Below are 14,511 nucleotides of genomic sequence, written 5' to 3' on the forward strand. Positions count from 1 at the left end.
GAAAAATCAACAACTTTGAGCTATCTGGAGAACTCTCTGGTTCTCCAGATAGCTCAAAGCAAGACTGTAATTCTTATTTATAGAAGAATTGATGACGGTCTTGTTCGGCAAATGGGGAAGGGAGGAGGTATTAATCCAGTCTTCAGTCCCATAGCAAGCGAAGGTAAGGCTCCCAGTTTGATTTTCGCACACACACTGCCTTTTCCCGTAATATAATTGGAAGCAAAGACAGAAAATTAAAACATAATGAACAAAACACTGTAAGGCTTTCGAAATAATGTAGGTGATATATATCTAACAAAAGTTGAAATTTAAAAATATTTTAAATAGGGCAGAATATAGAGTTTTTTTAAATTTTTATTTTGTTTTTATAGTGGCTTAGGGTAGAAAATATATAAAATGGGACTCTATAAAGTTAGCGCTAAAATCAAATGACCACAATTCAAAAGTCAAAAATTACTTTCATACAACTTGAAAACATGACAATAATCTAACAAAGAATTAATAGAAATTAATATTAAGACAAGTTTATTTATAGGCAAATTAAACAAAAAGAATTATAAATGATACGCATCCTCCATTTAATCATAAAGTTCTTTTGAGCATGATGATGTCATTGACATACTATCGATAAACTGTATCATGCATGATTCAAATATCATTCGAAATACATAATGGGGAAAACCGTTAAACTTTAACCTAAAAATTTTGACGCGTAATTACTTTTTGGATAGCAGATACTCACTAAGAAATGAATTTTGGAATTTTTAATTTAAAAATGTATTATTATTTAATTAAATGTTAATATTTTAATTAATTAATCGAAACGTTAGTACCTTCCATCAATAAATTCAGAGTATATTTTTGCAGAAAAACTTTTTACACTTTTTTAAAATTTACAAAAACTTTTTTTTAGAAAAATATTTTAAAATTCAAGTTTAGTTACATTAACGTCCCATTTTAAAGCAACACTAGGGCTATTTTGGGACAGACCTCGTCATTTTGAACCACGGTCAGATGACAAAGATGACACCTGAATTGGCACCCCTCTCTCCACACCATACCATACCAGCGGGAAGACGTTTGGCTCGGACGTTTAACGTGCACCAGACCCGCTTACACGACGGTTCTTCCGTGGAATCGGGTCTCGAACCCGAAACCCTCCGGTTCTGAAGCTGAGACCTTACCACCAGGCCACCGCGTACATTTTAAAATTCAAATCAGCAGAATGATATCTCCCAAAGAGTCTTGCATGCTAGCTAATAAACGTGCTTTCTCTCCCTCTTCCCCATGAAATAGTGGACATTGAACTGAACTCATATTTTATTTTAAGTACTCATCTTTTTATTTTCAGTTCCGCACATGAGTGTAGTATAGTGAGGAAAACCGAGTATCCATTTTGGAAGTCTCTCTTTCGAAAGATAACAGCCAAAATTTGAAACTGAACAACAATTTAAGAAAATAAGACTATTAGTCATTCAGTTTTTATTGGCTTGTATAAGGAATATAAAGAAAGTATACTAATCGTCAAAACATTCGAATTGGAGATATTGACGAATCTTCACGTTTTAGACCTTCCTGAGTTCGAAAAACACATTTTTAGAAAATGTCCGTCTGTCTATCTGTGACAAAGAGAACTCAAAAGTGCTTTGAGCTAGACGGACGAAATTTGGTATACGATCTTTACACCAAATTTGTAGATTTCTGTCAAATTTTAAGCAAAATCCGTTCAGAGCAAGTCGGTCTGCCCTGCTGTTTGCATATAAGTTAACACGATAACTATAAAGCGGAGGGATCTAGATGAATAAAATTTGGTATACAGATTTAACATCGATAGTATAGACACCAAAAAAATTTTAGGCCAAATCTAATTAAGGGTTGACTGTCAGTCAGTCTATATTTTCAGGAATATGTGAACGCGATAACTCACCAACGCATTGACTTCAGTATGTCAGATTTGGTATGGGGTTTTACGGCTATAAATGAAATTTTTTTTGTCAAATTCTAGTTTTAATCGATAGGAAAAAAAGTGAGACTAAAACAAAAATTCGATTTTCGGATACTATTATCATCATGCCAGAGATTAATCGCCAAAAGACTCGCCAAGGATGACTCTATGAATTCAGTATAAAAACTAAATTCACATCAAAAGTAAATATTTCATAATTGTTATACGGCAATGCCATTCCAAGCTTTCCATCGAATAACACCTTCATTAGAGAGGATGCGAGAAAGTTTGGGGAAGAATACGCCAGCTGGTTTATTTACCATGTTCAGATGCTTGCAAGATTACCGACAGTCTGTCTTTTGAAGAATTAATTTAAAATTCAGTATGGGTCCACACTTCAGATGCTGACAAAGTTAACCAAATTTTATTTATCCACATTGATGGGGTTTTAAGTTACAACATTTACACGCTTGCGAAAATCCAGAGAGTTAACTCATCAACGGAATCAATTCAAATTTAGATACAAATCTACATTTTAGATGTTAAATCTATGTACCTAATTTTATCTAACTAGCTTTATGTGTTTTGATGTTAATATTGTTACGAATCCTTAATGCGGCTTCCCAGCATAGTGGGTTCCATAGGAGATCCCAGAGCTTGGCGACGAATTTGGCGTCTTTGGCGCCAAAATAGACTATACCCGAAACATCGAGAATTTTCCCGATCCGTCCAGTAGGAACCGAGTTACGCCTCGAACGTTCCTAATTAGTTGAGAGGTTTCTAGCCCCGCCTCCTGAGACCTATAAAAGAAGCTGCAGCTGCCGGGGAGTAGTGGTGAATTGAATCGTGGACCAGATCGGAGAGTTGTAGTCAGAAGCGATAGAGTGAAGAGTAGTCGGAATCGACGATAAAGAACTGGCCTTCCAGAGAAAAGCGGAACAGCGACGGAGTGAAGCTAGTGCTGAACTAAGCTGTGCGCTACTGTCTGTCTGTCTTGTTATATGCTGCTGTGTATGCTGTTGTTGCTGCACGTCTCGGCTGAAGATAATCGTCTTCTGTGCTGTATATAGTTGTCGTCTTTGTGCTGTCCTGTGTGTCTTCGTGTAAATAAACGTCGTTGTTTTATTTTCTACTGGTGCTTGAGCGTTCTTCACACCATATAACCCCCACTATCCAAACGAACCTCCGGAAATTTCGTAACAATATGTTATTTGTATTCGGACAGACAATCTTTGAATTGATATGGGCCAAAATTTGATAGAATCTTTAAATTTATCATTAAAAAAACCAAATTTCATCGGTTTAGCTGAAAGCGTTTCCGTGTTATATAGTTGTCAAATAAGCATACTTCCAAAAATTACATTTTTCAGTTTCAGAGAGTTCTGAAACTTGGAAATTCGCCAAAATCTCAAATTTAAATACTTTGATGATTACAGTTTTTTGTTTTATGTACTTCTTTATCCTGAAAGTAAAGGAAGAAATTTTGTAAAATTCAGGTTTGACTTTAACCTGTAGCGATGGTGAAGTTTCTAAATTCTGCCAGCCACTTTTGGAGACACTTGAAAGCTTAGTTTTAATAAATTAAAATACATAAATAATAATTTTAAAAATGCCTGTACGTACATGAGGGATTATACGTACAATGTACATAAGGGATTATCTTTCTGCTAGATAGGGCGCATTTCTGTCTTGCCCTCTAATGACAACATATTGAAAATTCCAATAACTAGAAATACACATAAAATTTGCAAAAATTTATTGAATTATAAAAATAGCAACGGAGGAGTTTCGTTTTACAATTCACCTTCATTTAGATTTGACTGCGTAGGAGGCTTGATGTGTATCAGGAAATGCCTCCGGAGATTGCTCTTTTGTGAGAAGGATTTGAAGCATATTTTGCAAGTGAAAGGTCGCTCGCCGCTGTGAGTACGAAGATGTCTGTTCAGGCATCCCGTGCTTGGTGTGACATAGGAACAATGAGGACAAGCACGGAGGAAAGAAACGACATCTGGAACAACGGCACTTTTATCCCTCAGATTCGAACCTAAACGAATTAAAATAAAAAGAATAATACTAAGTAAGATTTAATTTCATCTGTGCAGTTTAAAATATAAACTATGTTAAAAATGTGTGATCAGTGGTGCAGTAGGAACAAATGAGACCTATGATAAGGTATAAGAATTTTTAATAATATTATTGATCTAATATTTAAAGTATATCACAAATATGTTATCAATAGTGTATGTAGAAAAGATAAATAAAATTCAGAATAAGGTATAAGTTTTCTTAATACTATTAATGCTGTAATATAAAAAATATATTACAAATCACATCAGTGGCGTAGCAAGGATAAATGAGATTTCAAACAAGGTATAAGCTTTTTAGTAATATTTTTGATCTAATATTAAAAGAATGTGATCAGTGGCGTTGAAAAGATAAATGAGACCCAGGATAAGGTATAAGTAAGCATTCTTAATCAGATTACTGATGTAATACATAAAATTTATGACAAATACGTGATCAGTAACGCAGCAAGGATAAACGAGACTCAGGATTAGATATAATTTTCTTTTCCTCATGTCATATTTAATTTTTTTAAATGAAATTAATTCAGCAACATTTTAGATCAGCTTCTGTCCTCACGATTAAGCCAGGAATATCACTATGCTACACAAAGACTCACAGGCTTATTTTAAGGAATGAGAATCAAGAATGCGGAACTGGCATCAGATGTTCCCAGACAAATAAAAATTCAAATGCCTCTATAAATAGGTACACTTTCTCAAATACATAGGAGAATAAAGAAAAATCAAATATTGAAAATGAGTTGCATTTTTTTAATACCTGAAACTTTGATGACTCCTAAATAAACTTATTAATATATTTCCCATCAAAATTAATATATTTACAATTATATATTTTCATCAAAACTAAATTTTTCTAACATCAGACGAATGTTCGACACTTTTGTCTGTTATGGACAAGGCCCTGGGTTCACCTCATGAACTAACAGACCCAGCTTGATCTTTTGAACAGGCCAGTGAGAACGAATCCACCATCATGGATTTATGGATTTGCCCAAAGGAGAGAATGAAAGTTTCAGAGACGTGAATCGATTGAAAATGTACCCCCCCCCTCTCACCCACCCCACAAAGGAGAAAGATAAAATCAGCGTGCTCAAGTGCCTCTCATTCTTCCCAACTAGCTGGGGGGAAATGAAAGGCAAGAGCTGAATTCAATAAAAACCAATAAAGTGTAAAATGGCGTCAGCATTTCCAGACAATATATGTATATATAAAGAGCATAAAAATCTTCTTTACGATTTATGTGTTGATAACAATTGAAAATAAATCCCAAGAACAAAGAGACATATAAAAGCAATTTAAAACAATAATAAAAATTCTAATACATATACAATATTAAGAAATAAATATTTTAAAAAAATAATCCACTTATATTTTCCTGTTTACCTCGTCTCTACGCTACTGAATGTGATAGCTAATCTCGCACAAAATAATTCCTCATTTTCGATCTATACATCACCAATCACCATGATAGGTTCAATTAACTAAACAAGTGGTAGTCAAGGAATTATAATGTAATCACATTCGTTTTTAAAATGTGACATACACACACTAGCGGTTTCGGCTCTCACAAGACAAGTACCACTGAACAGATGATTCAATTCAAAATCTTTCATAACATTTCACAGAATGGAAAAAATATAAACATTTTTTTACAGAAAAAAATAAACAAATAGGCAAGAATCTAAAATTAAATAAAAGAATACAAAATATATATCAGACAAGCATAAATCAGCAGTTATTATTAATTGATTATTATAATCAAAGAATATATATACAACCTTATCTCCAACACAGCTCTTTAACTCTTTAATTGCTAAATGCTCTAAATTGAAGAACTTTGTGGAAGAGCTGGTAGTAACGAACGTTGGGAATTGAATTGATGGCTTGCGTCCATAGGACATACCGATGGTTTTTGCTGAACGTATGCATGCGCTCATAACAGTCAAAGGGTTAATTAGTTATTGTCAAGTAAATATGTGGAAATACATCACTATCATATTAATTGAGAAATTTCCATTAATAATAATCACCGTAAAATTTTTAAAAAAAATTCTAGCAGAGGCTTATCCTTTTCTTAAAAGCAATACTTATATTTGGTGGCTCACTGTTTTGCTCTTTAAATCAGGCTCTCAAAATAAACTTATTTCAGAGATGAAAATGAAAAAGCCGTGTTTTATTTTAAAGATAAAAAAGGGAGAAATTAAAAATGTTACAAATATATTTATGACAAAAAATTATTCGAAAAATATTTCTTACAATAAATCATCGATGTCGGAATTTCCAAAAATTTTTACCATTATAATGTAATAGTAAATAAGAGTAAAGTAAGCAAAACGATGCCTAATATCATAGTTATCAAGTTATGAAAAAGGAATAATAAAGAAAACAAACAGTCAAATTATGCAAAAGAATAAAAAAAATTTAAAAAATCAATTAAAAAAGACAAACATAGAGAATACAACAACATTGCAATTACCATAATAGCGATATTTTGATCTGTAATATTTGTTTACTGATATTTATAAAATGCAAGCTATAACACATATTTGAAACAATAATTTTCAAAATGCATATTAATATAGGGGTGGAGGGAGGGTAAAGAAAACCACGGGAGTAGTCTCGTCGAAACTTTCTCGCACTCCCTGTTTTATCATCCGCAGAAAAATTGTTGACCTTAGTCAAGATCGTGAACCACAAATGTTGAGAATTTAATTTTCAGAGTCCTGCACAAATATACTTCAAGCTAAGTAGTACAGCAAAGAAAGCCGAGTATTATTTTGAACACCCTTCTTGGACCGAATGAAATCAAAATTTTTCAGAGAACTACCATTTTATTAACAAGATCACACACCAATATATGCAAGTTCAAGCACCAGCAAGTGGTTTTATATATGCAATTTTTATATATACAAGTATTGCATTTTTGAGCTATCGCATTCGCATATATGCAGCGGTAGAGATCGACAGACGGTCCACCAATTTGAGGGATTTGGTTTAAAATTTAATACAATTTAGACACTAAAACTGAATCCCAACTTTTATTTATTTAGCTCCATATGTTTTATCACGTTCACTTGTATTCGTAAATTCCTACACATGTCAAAAGTGGATAGAAATCGACAAATTCGGTGTAAAGATCAGATACCTCCATTCATCTGGCACAGAGTATTTTAGAGTTAAGTACTAACAGTCATAATTGTAAAAATGTGAGGAGGCCAAACAAAGCTACATTTTTTTTTTTTTGACTCTTACAATATTTTTTCTTCATACACTACGTAAATGAGAAAGTAAAAAAAAAAAAAAAAGAAGAAGAAGATAAATGACGAAAAATCAAATTATACAATAGAAGATAAATTTTACTAGGACTAATTTCAAGTTAAAATCTTTTTTTCTTTACTTTTAAAGTTAGAAAAATTCTTTTCAAATCTATTAAATTATTACTGAGAGAACGAGAGAAACTGAAAAATCTCCTAAACATAATTTAAATTTCAGCTTCAATTTATATCAATTAATTTCTCATTTAATACAACCATTTAGCATCCATGCTAAATGTTACAATTGCTAGAATTGTTGAATAGAAAAAAGAAGCTGAAATTAAACAAGTTTTAAAGAACACTCTTCTATTGTTCTAATAAAAAATTTACATTTTTATTTGTTTTTTTAATATAATTCAGTCATAAATGTTATCAAATCGTATTATTATTTTTTTTTCAAAATTACTATTAAATGATACTTTTTATGTATAAAACAAATTAAATGAAATGATTTATTGATAATTAAGTTTTGCGATTGATCTACTATATTCCCTACTATTAACATTGTAACGATATCATTAGAATATTGAATGACATTCATAATATTGAATACTTTATCGTGCAAAAATATCGTTCAATATCTTGTGTCATTGACAATTTCTAAATATACAAAATTTAAAACTCCCAACAGGCGTAAAGTGAATGAGGAATCGATTATAAAATTCCATCTATAAATATGAAACAAGTCAAATTAAATAAAAAAAAATGTTTAGAAAATAAAAAAGTTTAAAAAATAAACATACATTAAATTTCCTAAATGTGTGCATTATGGGAAATTAACTTTCTCCTATAATGCCCACAATTGTTTAAATAGGAATCTAACTTAATAAAAATATTATCTAGTATTTTAAGAATACTTTTTTTTTCTCCCCAAAATAGTATTCTTCTATTATTTCTTCAACTAATGCTATGTTAACATTTCAAAACCAAAATAGTACCTGTAAAATGTTTTACTCAATACAATTTTTTCGGTATTATTAGAAATAAAATAACTTCGCAGAATTTTAAAAATTTATTAATTGAGCATTACAAATAATTTTCCATCACTCAAAAGAATATTAATCACATAAAGCAGCAATGAGGGACAATTTCTTGAATCACAGCACATACAATAACTTATTAATACTTAAATATTCAGATTCAAACGTTTCTGGTAATTTATTAATGTTTTGTAAAAATATAACTATCGAAGTCCCTAATTATCAATAATGAAAATCAGTCTCAAATAAAAGAATTACATTACAAAATAATATCACAGAATTATATTTATAAAAACAGATAAATATAATTCATCTATAAAAACATTAATATTTTTTTAATTGAAATACTATTTTCTATTTCATTAGACCTAATTTGAAAAGTATATGAAGTTGTTTGACATAAATTAATCATTATTAAGAGAATAGATTACCTAAAATCTGGTCAAAATTTTATTCTTATTTTATCTTATTTCATTGTTCTTACTTATTTGCACTATACAGAAATTTAAAAATCATACCTTTAATACTTTAGAAGTTATTTAGCATTTTTTTTAATGATAACAAATGAAGTGCATGAGCAAAAAAGAATTTTAAGGGCTTTTTCTGCATGCTAAGTTATTTTTTTTATCACCATCATGTTTTAAGGGTTTAATGTTAAGGGGGTGTTTTTTTCTGATTTTTGAAACAGAGCTTTCATTTTATTTATATTTGCTTAATATCACTAATAAGATTAAATTTGCTTGCACTAAGCTTCCATCGATTAAGTTTCCTTTATATAAAAGATATAAAACAAGGCTTTTTTTTTTTTTTTTTCATTTTCTACTATACATAATATTTATTTTAATATTATATGTATATCAAATCCATGCACAATATTGTGTTGCATATGTTTTTAATAAATATTCAAATATTATTTAAAACAAAAATATTTTTAAAAATGTTAAAGTCAATTTAAAAAAAATTAATTTCGACTGGTTAGGTAGGTTAAAATTTTTCTGCTATAAATGTCTTAATTTGAATATTAAATTACAATACTATCAAAATATTCCGATTAATATTTAAAATAATACAAATGATGAGAATGTAATGTGTCCTCTTAAGTTCTAAAATTAATTCATAAGATTCAAAGCTAGCATAAGTCTTTACAGAGACATTTCTTTCACATGCACCATCAAATGTGTTTTGAGATTTCCTTTTCGGTTGAATGACTTTTTACATATAGAACAAGCAAAGGGACGCTCGCCAGAATGTATAAGTCTATGTGTTTTCAAATTCCACTTATAAGGTGTACTATAAGAACAATGTAAGCAATGATAAATAGGAACACCGTCGTGGATGACTATTTTCGCACCTAATAATTCTTCACCTATAAAAGAGTAAAAAAATATAAATATATTTGCTTTGAAATTTAAAAAATAAAAATAAAAAAAAAATTTAAAAAAAAATTAAAAATAAATTCCAAAAAATTAAAAATAAATTCAAAAATTATAAAAGTATACATTTGAGAATATATATGAAATGAAATTAAAGCAAAAATTATATTATAACTAGTTTTTTTATAAGTAAATACTGAGTTTGCTTCATTAAAAATGAATATAATATTTTGATCAACAACAATTTATTACAATTATATGAACAACATTGAATGATTGATGCTGTTAAATGTATAATAAAACATAAAATCGCAAAGTATAATTAAAGCAACATTTTTAAAATGTTGAATTAATTTAAATATAAAATACATAATAAAATTAATAAAAAATATAAAAACAAACGCAAAGAAACAGAAAAAATAACTATAAAAATGAAAAATATAAAAATGTATAAAGATGTTTCTTGTACAAAATAATACAAAGAAAGTAATAGTGTAATAAGTTGCAGGCAATGTGATTAATTGGTTATTATTAATAATAATCAGTTAAAAAATTCAGCTATTATTATTAATAATAACGTTATATTTAATACTAACCGCTGCCAGTTAAAATAATTAATCACTTAATCATACTAACCACAACATATATAGAGAGTGAATCAAAACTATGTTACCTTTCAAATGATACAAATATACCAACATAATACAAATCAACAAATATATAAAACAATTGCAAGATGGTTTCACTTGTTAATCTCATTTAGTTTTTAATATATTTTTGATTATATATATATATATATATATATATATATATATATACTTTACAGAGACAAATTTTAAGGAAAAGTACAAAAATGCAATAAATACAAAGTAAAAGATCAATACTAAAAATAATACAGTTTCATTCTCAAAATCTTCACATTTTTATATATATGTGGTATTTTTCAAGATATTTTGGAATTGATTGCAAAAACAAAAATTATTAAAACTAATACAAGAGAAAAAAAATATTTCGTAAATAAAATAAAGTAAAATTTCTAAAGAAATTCTGATTGGCACTTGAGCTATGTTTAGCAGTAACTGAGGGACAATCAGGAATAACTTGAAAGTTTATAGCACGATTATATGACACATTACTCTTGTAAACTTCAATGTAATGATAAGAAAGCTTTCAAAAATTTAAAATGATTAAATGCACCAGATGCACACGATAAACATCTGGTAAAAGTAAGATTCACATCTAAAATATTCCAATTAAAATCCACCAATCTTCCACATCACATGAATAAATTCGAAACTATTCTAGTATCATTATTCATAATCAAAATTCGACGAGATTGAAGCATGTAATCTATTCCAATGATACAATTTATAAATAAACCACATTTTCGAATAGAAATATTGAATGTCAAACATTATTATTGTAAATGATTCAATTTTGACCCCAGTTTCATGCAATTTACAATGATATAATTAAAATGAAATTTAAATTAAATAATTTTCTTATTTTATTAATCACTTCAAATATATATACAAAAGAATCTAATCCTGGAACTCAGATTTTTTATTATTTAAATTTTGCATCGTAAAACTTTCTATTCTGTATTATATAGAAAGTCAGGTAGCTCAAATAGCAATTCTGCTTTAATGTATATTCAAAGTAAAAATATTATCTTTCATTAAGTATAGTTCAAAATCAAGAATATATCATTTCAGTTTTAAAAGTAACTTTGTTTAAACAAAAAAGTTTTTAATTAATTTAAAACCCTTTTTACTTTCCTTGTCAATATGAAAATATTTTAAATTTTGATGAATTCCTTTATTTGTTCAGGAAATTAAACTACATTTTGCAGCAGTTTCATTTAGGGCAGTTTTTAATTTCTAGAGCAGTTATCAAAATATTTCACATCCCGAAAACTAGGAATAGAAGCCATGGTAGGCTCAACACTCCAGCCATGTTCTTAAAAAATTATATCAAAACACATCTCCAACCGAATTACAACTTAAAACAATTAATTTGATAATAAACATTTTTAAAGAAAAATATCAACAAAAAATTCAATAAAAATTATGCTTTCAGCTTTTAATAAATCAGCATTTTATATAAATAAAATATACATTTAAGTCATATAATTAATAAAATTATATGAATGCATAATAAATCTTTATTCAGGATATAATTGTATTCATATACATGCATAAATGTGAAATGAAAGCTCATCACATGTTTAATATTTGCAACACTACACTAGAATAAGGAATAATTACAAAAAAGACACTTAATTCAAGTATTATTTTTTAGACTATGTATGCTAACAGGCAAATGTAAAATTAGGCCATAACGGATAATAATAATAATAAATAAATAAAACTATTTTTATGGTTACTTTGATCTAATAACATCATAAAAGCGATTAATTTCAGAATAAATAATTCATAGCATTTTTTTTTCTTTTGCAATAAAAAAAATACAAATATACTAAATTTAAAATAAATTTTTTTGAAATATTGCTTCTACTTGCGTTTTGCTTTATCTTTCAAATGAGTTTTCTTATGGTTAACTTAACACGTGATTCTGAACAAATGTTCTGTTACAGATGTCACATTTGTAAAGGTCACTCTCCAGTGTGCACTCGAAAATGTCTTATGAGAGTACTTTTTTGGTTGAAATTTTTATTGCATATCTTATATTCATAAATCCGACTGTTATTAAATGTTATCAAATGAGCTTTAACACTTCCTTCATAACATGATCTATAAGAGCCCTGAAGGCACAGAAAACTAGAATCAAACTTTTGAAGTATTTCACAAAAAACAACGCTCTTTCTTCTGAAACTAAAGATTAAAAAAAAAAAAAAAAAAAAGAGAGAGAGAGAACTATTTTCCTTTTTTATTAAGGAATGATTTAAAGAAGCATAGAAGAATTCAAAGTCTTGTTTATAAAATGAAAGAGAATCTGTTACATTGACACTAATTTAATTTTCCCTTTTTTTTTTTTTTTCTCTTTTTTTTAAAGAAATTTAGAACGTTGATGTCATTGTAACATGTTGGTTCAAAAATTCAAAAATAGAAAGAATTTTCAAAAAAAAAAAAAAAAACTGATCATGAATTAAAAATTCAAAAATTTCCAGAAAGTTACAAAATGGTGATTTCATATCTCTCTTATACATAAAAGTATTGAAAGACATTTAATGAACTCTAGATCTCAAATGTAAAACTTTTGATGATTTTGATATATTTATCATATTTACAATATAATGTATATATAATCTATATAGTGTATATATAACCTTCAGACAAGTAAAATGTTGTAGCAGTCGAAAAGAACAAAAGAAGGCTGATCTCAAAAAAATTAAAATGTGCGTATTAATATATTGCACTCTGAAATTTCTTTTGGTTCTCTTGTAAAGTGTTAAACTTCTTATTTACAATAATTATCTCTGACACAACTGATTAAAAAAATATTATTAAATTTCATAAAACTGTAAAAACTGGATACTTAACAGAGATGGTCATAGTATTTGTAGTGGTTTTAACAGAAGAAAACATTCTAAGTGTTTGAACTAACAACATCAGTCTGCATTTCAAACACATCTACAGTATTCCCAGATCATATAAATATCACATTTAAACAAATAAATAATATAAATAAATAAATTTAATTAATATAAATATCATAGATATAAACACCATTCTTAAACATAACTTACTTTACTCAGAATCAAATAAATATTAATTATTAGCAATAACAAGAAATAGTCAATATATTCAGTGTTCAAATATCTAAATAACTTAAGACATAGATGATATTTATTAAAATTTATTGGGCACAATATCTTATTTTATTTATTTATTATTATTATTTTACATTTCACTTTCATCAATGGGACACAAATTTGTCTTAGAGGGCGACTTGATATGCACCATCAAGTGTCTCTGTAGGTTACTTTTTTGTGTAAACGATTTCGGACACATATTGCATACAAATGGTCGCTCACCGCTGTGAGTCCGAAGGTGTCTCTTGAGACAACCTGTGTTTGGAGTAACATAGCGGCAGTATGGACAGGCATGAATGGACATAAAACCAATCTCTGTAACAGCAGTATTTTTGTCTCTAATATATGAACCTATGAGAAATAAAATTAATGGTATGAAAAATGATTTAGTTCCACAAATATTTTATTCAGAAAGTTTATATAGAATTTCAAATATTTTTTGAAATAAATAATAGTTGCCAGGCAAGTTTTATAAATTAAAAAAAATGAAAAACAGATTCAAATATCCATCCGAAACACTGTATCATGGCAGTTTTGGGTTTGGTTTACCTATCTTCATTACATTTTTAAAATTCACTTTTAATTATATAGCAATAAAAATATTTAATATTATTGAAAAATGTTTGTACAAGTGCAATAACTAAAATAATGAAAAATTTTGTACTATAATAAATTTAAAAATTATTATAATTGGTACAAAAATTTCTACAGAAATAAAATTGGAATATATGAAATTTCCAGATTTTCAAAGTGGCTTTCATGCAATAATATGAAATTATTGATGTATCATTAAAGTAAACATACAGATTATTTATTAAATTAAAAATCTAATATTGTTTTTCATAGTAAGCTCTTATTATCCAAAAAATAATTACATAGCAAATTTGGTACTTATAGATCAATTGATGAGTATAAAAAGCATGCTGAACGAATTTTTAAAATCTCATGTTGCAATTTACTCATAGCATGTCAGTTTATAAACACTATAAAGTTAATAATTTATTCCCATACATAATTTTAGCATACAAAATGCT

The 14,511-nt window shown here is 28.1% G+C and overlaps 1 protein-coding gene across 1 annotated transcript in view; it reads right to left on the bottom strand.

Annotated features, from left to right (window-relative positions):
- Positions 1 to 3,741: 3,741 nt before the first annotated feature.
- Positions 3,742 to 14,511, bottom strand: part of LOC129971981 (zinc finger protein 26-like) — a 44,426-nt gene continuing 33,656 nt past the window's right edge. The window contains exons 11-13 of the mRNA XM_056085960.1: positions 13,700 to 13,828; positions 9,546 to 9,695; positions 3,742 to 3,992 (exon numbers count right to left, since the gene is read on the bottom strand). Of these exons, the coding sequence (XP_055941935.1) occupies positions 3,742 to 3,992; positions 9,546 to 9,695; positions 13,700 to 13,828 (530 nt within the window). The remainder of the gene's footprint in view (positions 3,993 to 9,545; positions 9,696 to 13,699; positions 13,829 to 14,511) is intronic.

This window comes from Argiope bruennichi, chromosome 6 (genome assembly GCF_947563725.1).
Source record: "Argiope bruennichi chromosome 6, qqArgBrue1.1, whole genome shotgun sequence".
Lineage (NCBI taxonomy): Eukaryota > Metazoa > Arthropoda > Arachnida > Araneae > Araneidae > Argiope > Argiope bruennichi.